The 23,197-nt window shown below is 39.2% G+C and overlaps 1 protein-coding gene across 1 annotated transcript in view; it reads right to left on the reverse strand.

Annotated features, from left to right (window-relative positions):
* The window catches only part of LOC103608064 (sodium/glucose cotransporter 1-like), a gene marked incomplete at its 5' end in the record, with an annotated part of 27,659 nt that extends 12,422 nt beyond the window's left edge, over positions 1–15,237 (reverse strand). The window contains 3 exons of the mRNA XM_008592511.1: positions 11,743–11,893; positions 13,384–13,491; positions 15,102–15,237. Coding sequence (XP_008590733.1) covers positions 11,743–11,893; positions 13,384–13,491; positions 15,102–15,237 — 395 coding nt within the window. The remainder of the gene's footprint in view (positions 1–11,742; positions 11,894–13,383; positions 13,492–15,101) is intronic.
* Positions 15,238–23,197: the final 7,960 nt, after the last annotated feature.

Consider the following 23,197-nt stretch of genomic DNA (forward strand, 5'->3'; position numbering starts at 1 on the left):
AGAGAGAGAGAGAGAGAGAGAGAGAGAGAGAGAGAGAGAGAGAGAGAATGGAGTAGAAAAATATACAAAGACATAATGATCAAAAATTCCCCAAACCTGGTGAAAACCATTAATTTATAGATTTAAGGAGCTCAGCAAAACCCAAGCAGAATCAATAAACACACACAGATACACACACACACACACACACACACACACACACACACACACACCCAAAAATGAAGAGAAAACCTTGAAAGCCATAGGAAAAAAGATATATATGGTATAAAAAAGAGAAAGCAATGGTATGAATTATGGCTTACTTCTCATCAGAAAGAGGGCAGAAGAGAATAACAGCATCATTAAAGTGGTGAAAGAGAAGGCAAGAGAGTGTCCGGTGACCAGGGTCCCAGGTGGCAGCCCTGGGTGGCCACCCTACCACCCAAACAGAAGGCAGGAGTGCACCACAAACACTGCTTCTAGCAGGTAATCCACGACAGCTAACTCCACAGGTACTGCTGCCACAAGGACTGCTTACCACCACAGTAGCAGCCAGGACCAACCCGCAGGCAGGATGCCACACACGCAACTGCATTGACACAGGGAGAGTCATCAGCAGAGCCTGCAAATAGAGGAAAAAGTCTTTTTCCTCAAAGCCCACTCCAAAGTAATAGAAGAAACAACTGCTCTACCAGATCACCAGACATCAATTGTAGAGATACTAGAAATACAAACAAACAAGAAAATTTGACACCACCAAAAGAATACAGTAATTCTCAAGTACCAGACCCCAAAGAGCAGGAAATCCTTGAACTGACTAAAGAGGAATTCTGAGCAATGATCTTAAGAAAACTCAATGAGATAAGAGAAGACTCAGTTGTAGAATGAGATGCAACAAAATGAGAAAAAATATCCAGGATATGAAGGAGGAAATTTACAAAGAGATTAATACCTTAAAAAAGAATGTAGCAGAACTCCTGGAACTGAAGGATTCATTCAATGAAATAAAAAACACAACTGGGAGCCTAAGCAGCAGATTAGAGTAAGCAGAAGGAAGAATTTCAGATCTCAAATATGGCCTTTTTGAAATAACCCAGGCAGACAAAAAAAAAAAAAAAAAAAGGAAAAAAAGAACTTTTTAAAAATGAAGAAAATCTAAGAGAGCTAGCAGATGACCTTAAGTGCACAAATATCCAAATCATGGATATTCCAGAAGGGGAGAAGAAAGGAAAAGGCACTGAAAACCTATTCAGTAAAATAATAATGGGAAACTCCCCAGGTATAGGGAGAGACACAGACCTTCAGATCCAGGAAGCTCAAAGATACCCAAACAGATTCAATCCAAAAAGATCCTCTCCAAGACACATTATAGTCAAACTGGTAAAGCTCAAAGACAAAGAGAGAATCTTAAAAGCGGCAAGACAAAAGCATCAAGTCACCTATAAGGGACCCCTATCAGACTAACAGCAGACTTCCCAACAGAAACTCTACAGGCCAGAAGAAAATGGGATGATATATTCAAATTACTAAAAGAAAAGAACTGCCCACTAAGAATGCTATACACAGCAAGGCTCTCCTTCAGAAATGAGGGGGAAATAGTGCATTTCCCAGACAAACAAAAACTGTGAGAGTTCACCACACAGCCAGCCCTGAAAGAAATTCTCAAGGCAGTCCTGCATCTGGAATCAGAAAAATGATAATCACTATCATGAATACACAAGAAAAAACAAAACCCACTGGTAAAACAAAAATGCAAACGAGAAACAGAAACTAAATCTTACCACTTTAGAAAAACAACAAATATTTAAGACAAATAATAAAAGGGGAAGAAAGGAACAAAACATATTTAAAACATCTAAACAAAAAGCAACAAAATGCCTGGAGTAAGACAATACCTGTCAATAACAACCCTAAATGTAAATGGATTAAACTCCCCATTCAAAAGACTGATTGGATTAAAAAGCTAGGTCCAACTATATGCTGTTTTCAGGCGACTCACCTCACCCATAAAGGCACACACAGACTAAAAGTGAAAGGATAGGAAAAGGTATACCAAGCAAATGGAAACAAAAACCGAGCAGGAGTAGCTATTCTTATATAGGATAAAACAGACTTTAAACCAAAAACCATAAAAAGAGACAAAGAAGGCCACTATATAATGATAAAAGGATCTACCCATCAAGAAGACAAAACAATCATAAATATGTATGCACCCAACACTGGAGCACACAGATGTATAAAGCAAACACCATTAGACCTAAAGAAAGAGACAGACCCCAATATGATAATAGTGGGGGACCTGAACAGTCCTCTTTCAGCATTGGACAGATCACCTAGGCAGCAAATCAACAGAGAAACACAGGATTTAAACTACATCTTAGACCAATTGGACCCGGCACATATTTACAGAACATTTCATCCAACAACTAAAGAATATACATCTACTCATCATATACATTCTATTCATCAGCACATGGAACATTCTCTAGGATAAACCACATGTTAGGTCACAAATCAAGTATCAGGAAAATTTAAAAAATTGAAATCATCTGAAAGTATCTTTTCAGGCCACAATGGATTAAAACTGGAAATCAATAACAAGCAAAACTGCAAATACAAATACATGGAAATTAAACAACGGGCTCCTCTGAATGACCTAGGGGTCCAAGATGAAACTAAACAGGACATCAAAAAAAAAAAAAAAAAAAAAAAAAAAAAAAACCTCTTGAAACTCACAAAAATAAAGACACATCATACAAAAACCTGTGGGATACTGCAAAAGCAGTCCTGAGAGGGAAGTTTATTGCAATAGAAACTTACATCAAAAGAATAGAAAGACTTCAAATCTAATGTTACACCTCAAAGAACTAGAAAAAGAACAATCCAATCCTGAAAGTAGTAGACAGGAAGAAATAATTAAGATCAGAGTGGAGCTAACTTAAACAGAGACCCCCCAAAATGATACAAAAGATCAATGAAATAATAAGTTAGTTTTCTGAGAAGGTAATATTTATGTAGTACACAGTCAAATATCAATGCCTGTGTACAATGTGTGATGATCAAATCAGGATAATTAGCATGTTCCTCATTACAAAATGTAAACATTCCTTGTGTCTGTTAACCAATTTCTTGCTAACTCCCCCTCCCCCTTTTCTACCTCTAGTAACCACAATTCTGTCCTCTCCTGAAAATTCAATGCATTATCGTGTAAATAATAATAATGTTCACTAAAAAATAGCACTTATCACTTGTCAGGTATCTGATGTGTGCACTTTAACTTTTAATCTCATTTAATCCACCCAACAACTAAAAGAGAAGGGTATTATCCTATTTTTCTATTTTAATAATGTACCCAAGATCTAGAGTAGATACGCAGAGTAGGAGACACAAAGGGGAGAAAAAGGAAGACAAGTTATACGTTGCTCTATATCAAATTTTATCCTTTCTAAATTCAAAAAGACAATCTGAGGCTATTTGGTGTTTTTCTTGGTTCCTTAAAGATGTTATCTTCCATAGTTTGAATGTTCTTCCAAAACTCATATTGAATCTTAATCCCTATTGTTAACAACAATGAGAGGGTGGGAAACCTGACTATGGTATTTGAACAGTAAAGAATACTTTACACTTTTAAGAGGTGATTGGAATGTGAGGACTAAGCACTTATGAATGAGTTAATTCATTTGTGAATTAATGAGTTGATGCTATAATGGGTTGTCATGGAGTTGACTAGTGTCTTTGTAAGGAGAGTAAGAAAGCATGTTAGTACATGCTCTCACCTCCTCTCCACATGATACCCTATGCTGCCTTGGGACTCTGCAGAGAGTCCCCACCAAGAAGTGGGCCCTCTTTCCATTAAGAATAGGAACAAGACAAGGATGCCCACTCTCACCACTTCTATTTAACATAGTGCTGGAGGTACTAGCCAGAGCAATCAGACAAGAGAAAAAAATAAAGGGAGTCCAGATTGGAAAAGATGAAGTCAAACTGTCTCTATTTGCAGGTGACATGATACTACATATAGAAAAACCTGAAGACTCTTATCAAAAAACTCCTAGGGCTGGTTAATAACTGTGGTAACATTGCAGGATACAAAATAAATGCCCCCAAATCAGGTGCATTTATATACTCAAATAATGAACTAAGAGAAAGAGAAATAGAGAAAGTAAACCCATTTACAGTTGTCACACACAAAAATATAACACCTAGGGATGAATTTAACCAAGGAGGTGAAAGTTCTCTACAATGAGAACTACAAATTACTTCTGAAAGAAATTAAGGAAGACACACAAAAATGGCAAGATATTTCATGCTCTTGGATTAGAAGAATTAACATTGTGAAAATGTCCATATTACCCAATGCTGTCTACAGATTCAAACAATCCCCATCAAAATACCAATGACATTCTTCACAGAAACAGATAAAACAATCCTAACATTCATATGGAACAACAAAAGGCCATGAATAGTCAAAGCAATACTGAGTAAAAAAAAAATCAGAGGCATAACACTACTTTACTTCAAATTATACTACAAAGTTATAGTAACCAAAACAGGATAGTACTGTCATAAAATCAGACACTCGGACCAATGGAACAGAACAGAGAACCTGGAAATCAACCCACATACTTACAGCCAACTGTCCTTTGATAAAGGCAACAAAAACATATGTTGGGGGAAAGACTGCCTCTTCAATAAATGGTGCTGGGAAAATTGGACATCCATGGGCAGAAGAATGAAACTAGACTTGTACATCTTGCCATATACCAAAATCAACTCAAAGTGGATTAAAGACTTAAGTCTAAGACCTGAAACCATACAACTACTAAAAGAAAACATAGGGGAAACACTTCAGGAAGTAGGACTGGGTAAAGACTTTATATAAGTAAGACCCCAAAGTCATAAGCAACAAAAGAAAAAGTAAACAAATGGGATTGCATCAAACTAAAAAGCTCTGCACAGCAAACGATCAACAGAGTGAAAAGATAACCTATAGAATAGGAGAAAATATCTGCAAACTACACATCCAACAAGGGATTAATATCCAGTATACAAGGAACTCAAACAACTTCACGGTAAAAAAACAAATAATCCAGTTAAAAAATAGGCAAAGGAGCTGAATAGACATTTTTCAAAGGAAGACATACAAGTGGCCAACAGGTACATGAAAAAAATGCTTAACATCACTAATTATCAGGGAAATGCAAACGAAAACCACACTGAGATATCATCTCACCACAGTTAGACTGACCATTATTAAAAAGACAAATGCTGGCAAGGATGTGGAGAAAGAGGAACTCTTCTACACTGTTGGTGGGACTGTAAAATAGTACAGCTATTATGGAAAACACTATAGAGGTTCCTCAAACAACTACAGATAGAACTGCCATATGATCCAGCAATCTCACTTGTGGGTATATATCCAAAGGAATGGAAATTATCATGTCAAAGGGATACCTGCATTCCCATGTGTACTGGATTGAATTATGTCCCCCCAAAACTCACTGGAGCTTGAATTGTGTCCCTCAAGTTTTATTATGTATTAGAAATTTAGCCCCCATTGTGACTGTTAAGAAAGTGGGAAATCCTACTATGGTAATGGAAAGGCGAAGCCTTGAAGAGGTGATTGGATTGTAGGACCATGCAGTAGTGAATAGATTAAAAATGGTGGTCAGGGGTGTGGTTCTGAGGGCTTTAAAAGAAGAGGAGAGTCTATCTTGCTCTCTCTCTCTGCTCTCTCTGCTTCCACCATCTTGCAATGGGAGACCGCTGGGTCACTTTTGCTACCACCAGATGGACTTTCGACTTCCCAGCCTCAGAAACTGTAAGCAATAAATTTCATTTTCTTTACTAATTACCCAGGTCCAAGTATTTTGTTATAAGCAACAAAAACAGACTAATACACCATGTTCATCACAGTTCTATTTACAATAGTCAAGATAAGGAACCAACCTAAATGTCCATCAACAGATGACCAGATAAGGAAAATGTGGTACATATATATAATGGAATACTACTCAGCCAAAAAGAAGGAAATTCTGCCATTTGCAGCAGCATGGATGAGGTTGGAGAAAATTATGTTAAGTGAAATAAGCCAGGCTCCCAAAGAGCAATATTGCATATCCTCACTCAAAAGTGGGTGCTGAGAAAGAAGGAAAAAAAGAAAGTCAGAAAGAAAGAAAGACAGATAGACCGATAGACCACAATAATATGTTGAACTTTCAGAAGGAGAGAATAAAATCTATGGCTACTAGAGGTGGGAAAGGGGAAGAGAGAGGGTGGTTAGGGAGAAAACGGGTAAGAGGCACAAAGAATAATTATGATTTGTAATAGTGAATATGCTAATAATATTGATTTGATCATTACATATTGTACACAAATAATTGATTTGATCATTACATATTGTACAACACTGTACCCCAACAATATGTATAATCAATTATGTTTCAATAAAAAGAAATAAAGTCGTAAAAGAAAAGTACTGTCAACCTAAAATTCTATATCCAGTGAAACTACCCTTCAAAAATATAGGTGAAATAAAAACATTTTCTGGTAAAAACTGAGAATCTGTCACCAGCAGACCTGCATATAACAAGCATGCTGAAGAAAGTTCTTCAGGATGAAGGGAAAGATACAGATGGAAACTGGACCCTAAAAGAAGGGATGATGAGCAACAAAAACTTAAATAAAATATATGGATAAATACAAAATATAGTTTTTTCTTATCTTAATTTCTTTAAAAGGAAATGATTGCTTAAAGCAAAAAATGACATTGCTATCATTGTATTGTGGAGTTTATTATGCATGTAAATGTAACATACATAAAAATAACACAGAAGATGAAAAAGGAAAATAGTGTATTCTGCTGCAAGGTACTTACACCTTACATAGTTAACTCTACGTAGACTGCGATAGGTTCAGAATGCATATTGTAATCTCCAGAGCAACCAAACAAATTAAAATGGGATATTAAAAACTATTTCCAGGCACATTAATGATTATATTACATGCAAAATGGAATAAACACTCAAAAGGCAGAGATTGCTAGCCTAGATAAAAAACCAAGATCCAACTATATGTTGTCTAAAAGGCACTCACTTTAAATAAATTCACAGGTTAAAAGTAAAAAACGTTACAAACGCTAAGCATAAAAAAGCTGGGTGGGCTATATTAATAACAATGTACCCAGACAAGGAGTATTATCAGAGATAATAAAGAGACGTTTCTTAATGATGAAAGGGTTAATTTCTCTGGGAGCAATAACAAGAATAAATGTGTAAGTACCTACTACCAGCACTTCAAAATATATGAAGAAAAAAAGAACTACAGAACTACAGGGAGGGAGAAATAGATAACTACACAATCATAACTGAAGAATTTAAGACTTTTCTCTCAGTACAGAAGATACTGAATGTTTGTGTGACACACACACACACACATACACACACATTAGAAGAAATAGAAAAAAATTCAGCAAGAATACAAAAGTATCAATAAATTTTAGAAGTTTGAAATCTCACATACAGAAGATACTGAATGTTTGTGTGACACACACACACACACATACACACACATTAGAAGAAGTAGAGAAAAATTCAGCAAGAATACAAAAGTATCAATAAATTTTAGAAGTTTGAAATCTCACTGTGTGTATTCTTAGATCATGGTGGAACTAAATTAGAAATCAATATAAATAAGATAGTAAGGAAAGCCCCAAAGAGGTGGAAATCAAACAGTACACTTTTGAGTAATCTATGGATCAAAGAAAAAACCACAAGGAAATTAGAAAATACTTTGAACTGAATGAAAATGAAAATAAAACATATCAAAATTTGTGTGACACAGCTAAAGAAAGGCTTAGAGGTAGATTTATAACTTTAAGTGGTTATAGTGAAAAATAGGAAAGGTTTTAAACCAATGATATTTTCACTTTAAGAAGTTAGAAAAAAGATCAGAGTAAATCCGAAGTAAATAGAAAAAAAGAAATAATGAAGAATAGAAATCAGTGGGAAAAAGACAAAACAAGAAACCCAAAAGTTAGTTCTTTGGAAGGATTATTAAAATTGATAAACCCGTAGACAAGTTTGACCAAGAGGAAAAAAACCCCAACAAATTATCAATATCAAGAATGAAGAGGCACCTTAAGAGTTCCGGTCAAGGGCCGGCCGGCCCTGTGGCGCACTGGGGAGAGTCACAGCTGCTTCAGTGTGTGCTCAGTTGCCCACTGGCACCTCGGGTGCATGGTTGCCTCAGGTCTTGGCCCTCTTCAGGGAGTCACCTCTCTGGTTGGTGCACATGCGGCTGGGCTGGGGATCGAGTCCAGTGGCATCGAGGGACCTGCTGGGTCGTGCGCTGGCACTGTGGGGCGCGTAGTCTCCATGGATCTCAGGCCTCTCTGGCAGGGCACCTCTCTGATCGGCATGCACTCGCCTGGGCTGGAGATGGAGTCTGGTGGTGGCGAGGCCTGCCTGCTGGGTCATGCACTGGTACCATGAGGCACATAGTCTCCACAGATCTTGGGCCTCTCCAGTGGGCTACAATGACTCTTTGGATAAATTAATACATCCATTCAAAAATATTCATTGAGCACCTGCCAGCCATCTGTCTCTAGTGTTTTTCCAAATTGCATCCAGGGCTCTGGCTGTGGAGTCCCTGATGTGACCAAGATAGCCCTTTTTAAAAGAACTGATGCTTAATCCACGGTTGTCCTTTCAGCCCATAATTCTTCTGTTCTGTCGTATAACTTCGTATAATGTATGCTATACGAGTCACTCTCTCCCACAAATCAACCAATTTACAACTATAAAAATGTAACATCAGCCAAGGTGTGGCTGCTGGAGCTCAGAGGAAGAGGAGGAGAGACCTACGGAGTTCATGAAGGCAGGAGAAACCACAATGAAAGAAAGAAAAAACTGCTCTGAGTGTTTCAGCCACAGCCACTTTAATGCTGGAGCTGCTGAGCGCATGGAGCAGGAGCCGGCAGAAGCTGCAGCTGTGCTCTTCAGATGGAGTTACTTGGAGGCGGCAGGGGAGAAGAGGACCTTGGTGGCCCCCAGGACAGCAAGATCACTAACGGGGTTCCTGTGGACCCACACAGGAGTGAGGAGCCAGAACAGCTGGAAAAGGGGAGCCATTCAGAAGCAGGTGAGTCCTTGCAAAGGACTGGCGCAGGGCCCGTCCTAGGGACTGTCTCACAGGGAGTGTTTGGAGCAAGGGCGTTGGGGGAGACAGGCCCACTGGTAGAATGCTGAGACACAGCAAGGACAGCCAATCTGTCCCCCAATCAGCACAGGACCACTCAGAGGAGACTAGTCAGGAATGCAGAATTGCATGGGGTGCAGTTTGATGAAAAAACTCAGGCCCAGATCAGAGTTTCTACACAACCCAGGTGTACCGAGTCTCTAGAGAGCAGGAAGTACCTATAAGGTCAACCATTAAACCCTGAGCTGCACAAAAAGCCTTCCCTAAGGAAACAGCAGCAAAGCAGCAATTTAGCTCAACACAGCTCAAGTACTGGTTCCCATAGGAAGTTCCCCCGTTTTAGAAGTAAGCAAAGCACAAAAATTTAGTTCCAGCCCAGGCACACTACCAGCGCCTTGGGGCCCACCAGGGGACATGAGGCTTGGAGCTGGGGACCAGACCCCACTCCCACAACCAGGCACACCACCAGCACCAAAGAGTATACCAAAAACATCACCTCCATGTGGGTGGCCCACCACAGCCACCACTATAATGATGGCTGCCGTGAAAGCAGCTAGATGGCACAACCACCATGCAGATGGTCTGCCAGCCACTGGAGTGCATTGACACAAGGGGAGTCACCAGCAGAGATAAAGAAGAGGACGTCTCTCTCCACAAAGCCCATTGTAGAGTGACAGAAAAAGCATCTGCTCTATGATAATATTGGGGGGCCTGATCACACCTCTCAGCATTGGACAGATCATCTAGGCAACAAATCAACAGAGTAACCATTATTCTTTCAGAAGGAGAGAAGAAAATGGGGTAATTAGAGGGGGGAGGGAGAGAGAAAGGGGTATGGGGAAAGATTGGACAAGCTGATACTTATGTCCACAAAAAACCTACAAGAACATTTATAGCAACTTTCTTCCTAAAAGCCCCAAATGGAAACAACCCAAATACCCATCAACAGAATGGCTAGACCAACTGCGGTACATTCATATGATGGAATACTAAACCTTTACAAGAAAAAAAAATCATGGAAACATGCAACAACATAGATGAATCTCAAAAACATTATGTAAAACCCAGACACAAAAGAGCATAAACCATATAACTGCACTTATATTAACATTCTTAATGTGGGTCCAAGATGGCACTTCCCTCTTCACGGTTAGCTTCCTTCACATCATGTTTAAGGGAACTTTGCATACTCCAAGGTCAAGAAAATGTTGTCCTGTGCTTTCTTACAGAGCTTTATTTTGTACATCTTTCCCTCTATATTCTTCTGCATATGAATCATGCTTATTTTAAAGTCCTTGCCTGCTAACATCACCTGTGCATCTATTTTTATATCTATCTATCTATCTCTAAATCTATCTATATAAATATAATGGTGAGGGGGAACATTCTTGCTTTGTTTCTCTCTAGTTTCTTCATTAAGCACGATGTAGGCTTTTAGGGTGATATAAATATGTTTTATCATATTGTTAAGTGTCCACTTTACCAAATACCTTTTCATCATCTGTGAATAGACGCATGTGATTTTTCTCTTTTGATCTGTTAATATGGTGAGTTATATTACTACATTTCCTAATATTGAATCATCCTTGTATTTCTGGAAAAAATCACAGTTGGTAATGAGATATCATTCTTTTTAACATTCTTTTAGTGTATTGTTGGATTTGTGTCTAGCATTTGATTTACAATTTTTACATTGATATTTAAAGGTGAGATTAGTATTTAGTTTTAATCTTTTTCTGTGCTATATTTGTTAGCTTTTGGCATCAATATCTTGAGCTTCATAAAATGAATCTGTCTTCGTTTTCTTCTATATTCTCTAACAATTTAAATAAAACTGAAATCTGTCTCTTAAAATTTCTCAGAAAAAGACTTTGTAAATCATATAATGCTAACAGTAAAGGCAAATTCAAACACCTGCAGAGGTTAGACAGATAAAATAGACAATTGATATGCAACTTGATGAGAGATAAAGGCAGTGTTTTAGACATAAGGTAGGCCAAGTTAAAGGTGTGTGGGCTGGATGTGGCTCATGGGCGGCCAATGTAAAACCCTGTGGAATAAGCCCTTTAAAGACAGAGACCTAGCAGGTGCCATGTAGCATCGTGGTTGATGGCATGTCCCTGAGATGGACAAGCTCCCCTACTTACTATGTGATCTCAGGTAGATCAATTCCCCTCTCTGAGCCAATACTGTGCCATTTGTTCAATGAGAATAAGAACAGCAACTTACCTTTCAATGGTTGTCATGAGGATTAAATGAGAAAGTGAGATAATGTATGTAAATTTTCCCAAAAGGACTATGGGGGGGGGTGTACATTAAACTATGCTCATTTTTATCATTGTGATTACTTTATTTTTCCCAAATGGAAATGATTTTCTTTGTGATTATCAAAGCAATACATCATCGCAAAACTACAGCAAAAAACCCCAAAAAACAAAAAACAGACTTTATATAAACAACATAATTCTATATACAGCATTACAGCCTACATTTTTCATGTAACAACATTTTGTGGGCATCGTTTCCTTAACAGCAGTAACTAATCTAATTAAAGGAATACTTCACCTTCCTGTTATCATGAGTTCCTTTTCAGTGGCCACAGGCCGTATTTGGGTATAGATGTTTAGTGTGAACAGAGCGCTGGCACTGTTGAAAACAGAAGTCAGGGAGGACATGAGAGAGGCGCATAGTGTGGACAGCATCAAGCCTCGTAAGCCTGGAAGAGAAGGGACATTTCTTGGACCTCCAGCTCTCTGACCATGCCAGGAGATGACTTAGGCCTCCTAAGGAACTTTTACATACACTAAATTTTCTCCTACAAAACATTCAAATTTTAGGTGGAGTGGAATTCCATCTAAGGGAGATTAATACATTACATTTGTCCTTGCTATGTGACAAGACTTAGTCTCCTGCTGTGTCTCTATATAATAACGGGAGCTAATGTCTCTTGGGTGGTTACTCTGTGACAGAACATTCCTTCAGGCATGAGCCTACACCATCCTCCCTACAGCCCTGTGAGATGGACGCCACTGATGCAGATGTGGAGCAGAGGCTCAGAGAAGGTTCGCACTGTAGGCAAGTGATGCGGCTCCTTGTGCCTCAGAGTCCTCATCTGTAAAAGGGGGATAGCAGTACCTACTACAAGAGCTTATGTTAAGATTAAGATAAATTAAGTAGACAGGTTAGCACAATGTCCAATAAAGGGGAAACACTCAACAAATGTTAGTTATAAACATAACAATCTAGTACATGAAAGGCCACCGTGTAGCAGGGAGGTTAACTCCTTGGTTGAGAGACTTCTTTTCTGTACGTTGTTGGGAGAGCTGGAGGATAACCAGGACCTGAACTGGAAGCTCATTGCAGCAATGTCCCCAGCTGCATTCAATGGACTGCTTGGAGCAGGCATAGACTGGGGTCCTTTGATTTGCTTCCTTCAGCTGCCCACTCTCACTCATAGCCCTGGTTGCTCTAAGATGGGGCATTTCCTGAGGCTCAGCTGGGGAGTCCAGCCAACTCACTTCCTAAACTGTGGAATGGTCAGTACTTCCTTCAGTCTGATTCCATCTGTACTGTATTTTATGGAAATATCTCATTTTTCCCAACCTACTATGCTCTAGAGCTAATACAGAATTGTTTTTTTAAGTTGTGATCATCATTTGGCCATTTCAATGGGATTTGGGGAAGAAGGTGAGGTAAATGCATGGGCTCCCTGTCATCTCACAACTAAAGTCATCTGACTGTTGGGCAACTGCTTGTCTCCTTGCCTATCCCAATGGACGGTGAGCTCTTTGAGGGCAGGACTAGGACTTACACATCTGTGTATTCTCATGGCTTAGAACAATGCCTAGCATAATGTGTAGCCCATTTTCTGAGTGAATAAGCAAAAGAGCGAGCTAAGCAGGTGAACTGAATAATGCAAATAGCATGCACATGTTCTGCTTCTGAGATGACGAGCCCCGTGGGTGCATGAGGAATGGAGAGGGAGGCCCTGAGCCTTCCATCAGGGCAAGCAAGCCTCGCTCTGCAGCCCCAACATCCCTCCCACTCCACAGCCTGCATTTCCACCTGGAATGATGGACTGACTGGTAGATAAGTCATCCCAGCCTCCTTGCTCCTACCCATCCACTTAGAGCCTGAGGCACAGGCTCCAATGGGGACACAGATCATGAGGTTTCCATGGCTTCAGCAGCAGGACCCATTTCTTACCACTGGGTAGCAGCTCTATCATCAGTAGTGGGTAGGCAATGGGGCTGCAACCATTTTTGGTGCCACAGTACTTTTGACATTCTGAAGGTACAACACATGCCACTTTATCTGCAAAGAGATAACAGACATATCAGCATGCTGGTCTTAAAGCTTTAAAATCTGAGCTCAGGGAAAAAGAAGCAAATTAGGAATCATATATTCATATGTAGATGTTAGATTCTTGGTCCACTGGCAACTGTCCCCATTCATGATCCTAAACACTCTATAGGAGCTTGGGTGGAGGAAAAGACTAGGAGTCAGGCACCTACAAGTCAAATGAATTGGTGCTTCTACCAATTCACTGCATGACCCAAAGCAAGTCATGTGATCTCAATAAGCCTTTCAGTCATCCCGGCTGGGTGTTAGGAAAGCAAACAGATTATCTGTCCACATATGAATGTGTGAGCACATACTCCCTTAGCCCTGATAGGGGTATTATTTCAGAGTATTTGAGACTGCAAGGTCTTGAAGAGCATAAGGGTCTATTTTCTAACCTATAATGAAGCACCACCTCTGAGATCTAACAAAGCTACACTTGACAGCCGAACAACAAATCTGGGAATGTTGAAACAGAGCACTCCTCTATGTTAACAGTGGAAAGGAATTAGGGTCTTTTTTTTTTTTTTTTTTTTAAAAGATGACCGGTAAGGGGATCTTAACCCTTGACTTGGTGTTGTCAGCACCACGCAGGCCCAAGTGAGCTAACTGGCCATCCCTATATAGGAATCCAAACCCGCAGCCTTGGTGTTATCAGCACCACACTTCCACAGTGAGCCATGGGCTGGCCCTGGAATTAGGATCTTTTACAAAGACACATTTCTCAGGGGCAGACTGAAGGATGAATTAGGGTTAGAGATCTCTACTGCACGTTACTTACAATAAAAAATGGTCTACATTTTGTTTGGCTTTGTCAAAAGCACTGCAGCAAGAGACTATCCTGGAAGTCACCTGCTCTGCCCCTGTGGCTCCACCTATCACAGTAAGAGCTCCATATACTTTAATGAATAAACAGAGGATGAGCTAGTAATACTAGGCTGAAATGGGGATGAGATACATCCACGGAATTATGATTGCCCAATAAAGGAAGCAGGGATGTTTTAATAGTATTTAATGGAAAGAACGTAGACCTTGAAGTCAGGCCCACTTTGGGGGTTACACCAAGCTCACTCCAACATGCCTCATGAGTTCAATAATGCTGTGAAAGCCTACCTCTGGGGCTGTGAGAAGCAGCAACAGCATGTGGAAGAGCCCAGAGCATGCCTGGAACACAGGGCATGCCCAGCCAGATGATGTTTGTGATGGGATGGAGTAACCCAACCTTCCTGCAGACTCTTATCTCAAAATCATGGCAGGGACTGGGCCTCTGCTGGAAGGAGAGAAGCTCTGACCCATGAGAAAACACATTGATCTGCTCTTTCCTGCCTAAATTTATCTCCCTGGAATTTCTCTCTTGCTACCCAAATCTAATTTCTGCCAGACTTCTGCTCAGCTGCTTTTCAATACTAACACCATAGCTCCCATGGAAGCACTCTGGGACACTTCAGTGACCTAACCCAATAGCTCCCAAGGAAGCACTCTGGGACACCTTAGTATACTGTGCAAGACCTGATAATCCCAAATACTCTAGATCTCTAAGAGAGGAGAAGTTGATAAGTGTGAACACAGAATTAAGAATTTACCTGGGTTCAAGATGCGGCTGATCATTCCTGGCATCACTATACTAAACATGGGCAGCAGGTTCAGGTACCCACACAGGAGGCAGCCGCCTTTTATGTGAGACATGTTCTTCCCTGCCAGGCACCGCTGGACAAAAACCTGTCACAGAAACATGGGTATGAGGTGTGCGATGGCTTTATCAGGGTGTATAAAGCCTGGGCTGCCTGACACAGACAGGGCAACTGTGACCTGCTGTAGCCATAGGATGAACCCTCTGGTGGGTTTTTGCTAAGCTGCTCACCCCTCATCCAGACATCTCTGGGGCATCCAGGGCCAGGAAGATGCTTGTGAACCACATTTTGCCCAGTGCACAGCTGCCAGAGGGGACAGGGATGGTGAGTGTGATTTTGGCCTCATTGCTAGGGCTGTTCACCAATCACGGTAGTGCAGTGCTTACAAGCTGTCCCGTGGCAAGGACAAGACTCCCTCCTAGAGGCCACAGACCATCTCTCCCGGACTGAAAGAATTGCAACATCAGTCAGAGCAAAGCTGGGCTACTGGGAACAAATGAATATTCAGAACAGGCACCAACTTCATCCATCTAAACTGAAAGGAACTACCATAGATCTGTAAAGTGCAAAAATCTCAGGAGATGTTTCAAGACTGATTTCATGGTACTAGTGCTGTAAGAGGCAGTGTGCTCTCAGGCCTGATGGAATGGTATAGCTAGCAGGTAGAGAAGCACTTGAGAAAGAAAATAAAGACATGGCCCAGTGCATCAAAACAATGCACCAAAAATTATGCTCTTGAAAAAACTTAAATAATATGAAAAATGCCCATGACACAATGGTAACTAAAAAGCACAGGATACAAAATAGCATATACACTGTGACTCTACACCTAGGAAAAAGTCCGCAGGAATAAACCAACATGATAATGGTGAGTAATCCTGGGATGGGAGGATTAACAAGTAAAGTTTTCATTTTCTTCTTTATATTTTCTTTACTTTCCAAGTGCATTATTTTAATGTGCTCATTGGGAAGAACCCAAGTGTGATCCTGCCCCATGCAACAGGTACTGAGTCTCAGGAAGTCTATTAGCCATTCTGCTGCTGGCCTCTTAGTGTAGCGAGAATGAAAGGTAGGGGGCAGGCATGCTGCATATCTTGGTCTTTGCTAAGTCTTGGCATAGAAGAGATGGTCTCTCGTGGAGGGGATGATGTAGCAGGGCAAGAGCTGAAACATGACTCATTTTGAGGAATGGGTGACATGAAGACATTAAAACATTCCATGCAGAAAGTCCTAAGCACTCTAGCAAATTGGCATAGATTACAAAGTGGGAAAAGGGATGGATTATTGTTTAAATATGGTAGTGGGCTAAAAGGTTAACAATTTTCCTTGTTAGTTTATTTGCTTTTTTTTTTTAACTAAAATTTCTTCTTAAACCATTTCCTTTTCTACTTAGGAAGTTATATTCTATGTTTCTTTTTTTTTTTTTTTTGTTTGTTTTTTATGGGTTATGAATATTCATGAGATTCAAAGCTGATTGTCACCCCTTGTGCCCAAGATGTGAATAATTGCCTTTCAAATTTTGATATGGATACAACTTAAAGTCTATGGTAAATCAATATCACCACCCTTCTCCTAAACAATTAAAGGTCTATAGATTTAACTCTAAACTGTGGTCTCATATTTCAGTTTTCTCTTGTTTTTTACTTCCTATATTAGTAATTACTATTGCTTTTCAGCCAATGCTTTAGATTTCAAGTACCTATCAATTTCCTTGGTAACTATTCCTCCTTGCTCTTCAGTTCTTTCTTTTTGTGTACGTACATCCTTCAGTCTTTCTTTAGGGAAGACTATGTCTTTATTTTGCCATTGGTTTTGAATAATACCTTAGCTGTGCATGTACTTTGAAATTGATATTTTCCCCAGTGTTTTGAAAAATTCCTGCTCTACTTTTTGGCTTAAATTGTTGCTGTTGAGATGTATGTAATCAGTATAACTGTCTTCTTTTATAAGTAACCTTTTCTCAGTTGGCTTTTAAAATCTTTTCTTTGTCTTTGATGTTCTAAACTTCCACTAGGATGTGTCTTTATGTGAATTTTTAAATTATTTCTGTATTGGATTCACTATGATATCTGGATTTGGTGATTCCTGCTCTTTCAGCAGTTATAAAAATTTTCAGCCACTTCCTATTCAAATACTGCCTCTCTTCTTTTCTTCTGGAACTCCAATGAAATGTATTTTAATCCTCATTCTGTCTTCCCTGTCACTTTGTTTCTCTTTCATACTTTCAAATTTTGTGCTTTCTAGGCAATTTCTTCAGTTCTCTCTTCCAGATTACTAATTTTTTCCCCCTTCTGCTGGGTTTATTCTTCTGTTTTAATGGTTACTGAGTTTCACATTTCAATAGGTACTTTTCATTTCTAGAATTTCAAGTTTTCAAATCTGACTGACCTTTTTGATAGAATTTTGTTAATGTTTTCAGTTCCACTTTTACTTCTTTAAGCACTTTCTTTGTATTTTGTACCTGATATTTCAATTTTTTGAATTTTGGAGGTACTAATTCTGCTGTTTCTTGTTCATGGTGGTTTGATTCTTTCATGTTTTCTAATTTTGGGTATGAAGCTCAAGTTGAGCAGGGATTTACTTATGGGAATCCTGCAAGACTTTGGTCGAGGGTTGTCTTAGTCTGTTCCTGCTTCTATAACAAAATACCTTAGACTGGGTAATTATATATATATATATATTTGGAAAATATATATACATATATAAATATATATATATATATTTATATATGTATATATATTTTCCAAATATATATATATATATATATTTGGAAAATATATATACATATATAAATATATATATATATATTTGGAAAATACATTTATTTTTTGGCAGGTGGCCAATATGGGGATCTGAACCATTCTGGGTAATTTATAAATAGAAATTTACTTCTCACAGTTCTGTGCCAGCAGATTCAGTGTTTGGTGAGGGCCCGATCTTTGCTTCCAAGGTGGCACCTTGAAGACTATGTCCTCATGTGGCAGAAGGGATGGAAGGGCAAAACACCCTAGCAAGTTCCCTCCAGCCCTTTTACAAAGTTATTAATCCCATCCATGAGGGCAGAGCTCTTATGGCCTAATCATCTCCTAAAGGCCCCACTTCTTAATACTGTTGCATTAGGGATTAAGTTTCAACAGGAATTTTGGAGGGGACACAAACATTCAAACCATAGCATGCATCCCTACAGAAAGAATTTGCCATGACATCTGCCAAACCAATGTATGATAAATTCTGGATGATTTCATTTTCATTTGTTCACATGGGGTTTACCACACATGTAATAAAAAATTCAAATGTACAGAAAGGCAGGTCTGCCATTATGAATTCTCAGAGGATACTTTTTTCCACCTCCTGGAGCCCACGTTGAGGCACTTTTTTTGCTGCTGTTTTTTTTTGCTGGCAGGCCAATTTTTTTCCTTGTCCATATTTTCACTGGAGCTATAGCCGTTCAAGAATTAAAGTTCTACATGGTGGGTTTACTCTTCACCACTCATTCACTTAAGGCCTTTCTCCGTTCTCATGGGGCCACTCAAACCTAAGCCTTTGAAAACCAAGCTTGGTAAATGCCATGAAGGCCCTGTCAGTGTCATTGTCAGCTTAGCTCTCTCGATTTTAATTCTCTCTTTGTTTTCAGCCTCCGGAGATTTTCTTCCTTTCTTATGAGCTCCCCTATGACTATAAAAAGATGTTTGTTATATTTTACCCAGAATTCCTAGGTGTTTTGTATTGGGAGCTAGTTCAAGAAATCTAGTTTACTTATTTTCAGAAGTGGATGTCTCAGGGGCAACTTTTAATGTTACGGTTATAGAAAAAATTGAAAAGAAAAATATAGATTTTTTAAAAAGCTTCTAGGTAATGTAGCACGATTAAAATACACACATATGAAGGTACTTCAAAAAGTTCACAGAAAGATTTGTATTATCTTTTAATTCTATCTTTCCACAAACTTTTTGAAGTACCCTCATAGATGGGAAAGAATACAAATCAAAAAATGATAGCCACATTATAGAGATACCCACATACTGTGCTTTGGATCTCATCTTCTTATTTTTGCACTTAGTACATTCTAAAGCTCCACCAGTGTACTGTGTATATGGCTAATCTGTTGTTTCTAACTGCTGCACAGGACTCTACAGGATTATCCCCCCATCTCATCTACCCACTTTATAGTAACTGACACAACACCATGATGAATGCCTCATACATACTCCCTTATAAACTTGTGGGGACGTTTTAGGTAGATTCCGAGGAACATCACCACTAGGTTATAGAGTACAATATACTTAATTTTATTGAATCCTGCCAGATTACCCTCCAGAACAGACCACACCAGTCTATACTTCCACTACGAGTGCATGAGGGTTCCTAAACGTCCATATCCTTCCCAGTGCTTAGTATTATGGAGCTTTCTAGTTCTTGCCAGTCTCATCATGTTTTTAAGTTGCTTTTCCCTGATAACTCTGTTATATGCTTGTTAGCATTTACACTTGTTTGAATTTCCTCTTTTATAAATTGCATGTCTTTGTCTTTTGCCCACATTGCTACTGGAGCTTCTTTCTCTTGTTGATTTTGCTGTTATTCTCTTGTTCATTATAAATTTCTCTCTCTCTCTCTCTCTCTCTCTCTCTTTTTTTGTGTGCAGCTGGCCAGTATGGGGATCCAAATGTTATAAATACTTCCAATAATCTTCTCTAATCTGTCCACCTGGCAACTTTGTTTATGGTATTCTTTGTTAAAAGGTCCTTATGTATAATATGATCAAATTGTTATGATCTGTACTTCCCTATCTCAAAAATAGCCTCTAAAAATACCTTCTTTTATAATTTTACTTTTCACAGTTAGTCTTTAATTCATCTGAAGTCAACCTTTGTATAAGTGTCAGGTGGAAATAAAGTTTTGTTACTCTAAGAGTAAGCTGGTTTTTCTAACATCATCAAAGAGTTAATATCTCCCCCATTGACTTGTGGAGCCTCCTTGAATATACATTAAATTCCCATAAGTACATGAGTCTGTCTCTAAGCTCTCTATTCTATTAGTCTATGTGTCTATTCTTAGTAATTTCAAAGTATTTTTATTACTGCTACTTTGTTTAAATATGTGGTAGGTCAAGGTCTCCCCTTTTGTTCCTCATTTTCAAACTCAGGTTAGTTATTTGTGGCATTTTCTTCTTTCCCATAATGTTTAAATCTTATTTACTGTGAAATAACATCTGAAAGTATATTAAACAAATACATAGGTGTGTAGCATATTAGAGAGCATACCACGTAACCACTATTCAAATCTCAAGAGATAGAATACTTCAGGTACCCCAGAAGCCTCTCTGTGACTTTTGTTTTTTAAAAAAAATTCATGTGAAATTCACATAATTCATGAAGTTTCTGCATTTACTGAGGTAATCATATGACTTTTCTTCATAGTTTATGAATAAGAAGAATTATATTAATACATACTCTGTTTGAACCTTCCTTACAAGCCTGAATTAAACCTGATTTAATCACAATGCAACAGTTAAAAATTATCTGTTTACCTTTGCTAATATTTTACTTAGGATTTTTGCATCAGTGTTCATAAGTGAAAGGCTAAATAAGTTTCTTCTTTTGTATTGTCCTGTCCTTATATGATTATAATTTTGGAACCAAGATTGCACTGGCCTCATAAAATAAGAAGGGCAGTTTTTGCTCTTTTTTTATTCTAGAACACCTTGTAAAAGATTAGAAATTTAGTAGAATTGCTTCGCAAAGCTATCTGGCCTGGTGCTATGGGAGAGAAGATGTCTTTGATTACCATTTCTGGTCTTTAACTGCTTTGTTATCTAAATTTTCTATTTCTTCTTTTGCCAAAAATGGCATTTTGTAATTTCCTAGAATTTTATCCTCTGAATATAGGTTTTAGAAATTTACTAGCATATAATTATTTATAATATTTAAAAATAATTTCTAAAAAATTCCTTGTAATTTCCCTTTGTTTTTATATGCATCTCACTTTTTTCTTGGTCACTCTTAGAAGATGTCTATCTTACCAGTTTTTTCAAAGAAGCAGCTTTCAGTTCTATTAACTATCTCTACTTTTTTACTCTTTACTTCATTGATTTCTGCCATTGTGTTTATTATTTTATTTCTCTTTTTCTGTATATCTCTCTCTTTCTCTTTTTTGATCTGTTGCTCTTTATCCAGTTTCTGGATTTGAATGTTTAGCTCATTATGGTTAACCTTTCATGTCTCCTGAAAAGTACATTTAACATGTGAGAGGTCTTCAAAAAGTTCATGGAAGATTTGTATTATCTTTTACTCTATTTTTTCATGAACTTTTTGAAGTATACTTGTACTGCTTGCAATATGACCTAAATATTGACAGTGTTTTCATTGGCATTTTGTTCTAAATATAATTTTTAAAAATAATTTTTATTGAATCATAATTGATTATACATATTTTGGGGGTTCAACATTGACATATGTTGGTCAAGTCAGTATTACTAGCATACATATTGTTACAAATCATAATTATTCTTTATGCCCCTTGTCCAATCTCTCCCCATTCCCCTCTCCCTCCCTCTTCCCCCCTCTAATTACCCTAGATTTCTTCTCTCCTTCTGAAAGAGTAATGGTTACTCTGTTGATTTGTTGCCTAGATGATCTGTCCAATGCTGAGAGGTGTGTTCAGGTCCCCCAATATTATCGTACAGCAGATACTTCTTCTGTCACTCTAGAATGAGCTTTATGGCAAGAGACAATCTCTTTTTTTTTCTTTGGTCTCTGCTGGTGTCTCCTCTTGTGTCAATGCACTCCAGTGGCTAGTGGACCATCTGCACGGTGGCTGTGGCATCTAGCTGCTTTCACGGCAGCCATCATTATAGTGGTGGCTGTGGTGGGCCACCCACACAGAGGTGATGTTATTGGCATGCTCCTTACCTAGTTGGTAGTGGCAATGGCAGTGTGCCTGGTTGTGGGTGGAGGGTTTAGTGTCCGCCTCCATACCTCTGGACCCCAAGTGGGCCCCATGGCCCTAGTGGAGTGTCTGGTTGTTCCTCCTTTCTGGCTTGGTAGTCCAGGGGACTTCTAGTCCTTCTAGGTGTTATAGGTGTTCTTTGGTGAAATGAGACATTTACTAGTTAATATCAAACTTTATCTCTAGTTGTGGATACTCTGTTTTTCCTTTCAGTTCTCTGTTGGATTATTTGCTGTTCCCACCACTTAAACTCTGCACTGGAACTAATTTGTTGTCTTTTGCTTACTTCTAAAGAGGGGAAACTTCCTGTGGGGACCAGTACTTGAGCTCTGTGGTTGAAACTGCTACTTTGCTGTTGATTCCCCGGGGAAGGCTTTTTGTGTAGCTCAGGTTTTAATGGTTGACTTTATAGGACTTCAGGGTTTAGTGAAATCCAATGTACCTGGGTTGTGAAGAAACGCTGGTCTGGGTCTGAGTCTTTTCATCAAACTGTACACCATGCAATTCTATATTCCTGACCAGTCTCCTCTGAGTGGGCCTATGCTGACTGGGGGGAAGATCAGCTGTCTTTGCTGTGTCCCAGTATTCTCCTGGTGGGCCCGTCTCCCCCACTGCCCATGCTGCAAACACTTCCCATGGGACGGGCTGTACACCAGTCCCTTGTGATGACTCATTGGCCTCTGAGTGGCTCCTTGCTCCTATGTAGGTCCATGGGAACCCTATTACTGGTCTTGCTGGCCTGGGGGCCACCAAGGCCCTCTTCTCCCCTGCCGCCTCCATGCAATTCCATCCAAAGGGCAGAGCTGTGGCTTTTGCCAGCTCCTGCTCCATGCACTCAGCAGCTCCAGCCTTGAAGCAGTCGGGGTTTGAAACAGTTGGAGCAGTTTTTTTCTTTCTCTCATTGTGGCTTCTATGGCCTTCATGCACTCAGTAGGTCTCTCCTCCTCTTCCCCTGAGCTCTAGCCTAATTTATTTTATGAATGACTTTCCAACCCAGAAACTATTTAACTAATACATTACTTAATTTTCAAATATAATGGGTTCGATTCCAAGATGGCGACGGGTCTGGAGCGGCCGTGCCAGGAGACAGCGCGATCCTGAGA

This window comes from Galeopterus variegatus, unplaced genomic scaffold (genome assembly GCF_000696425.1).
Source record: "Galeopterus variegatus unplaced genomic scaffold, G_variegatus-3.0.2 Scaffold7980, whole genome shotgun sequence".
In the NCBI taxonomy this organism is placed as follows: Eukaryota; Metazoa; Chordata; class Mammalia; order Dermoptera; family Cynocephalidae; genus Galeopterus; species Galeopterus variegatus.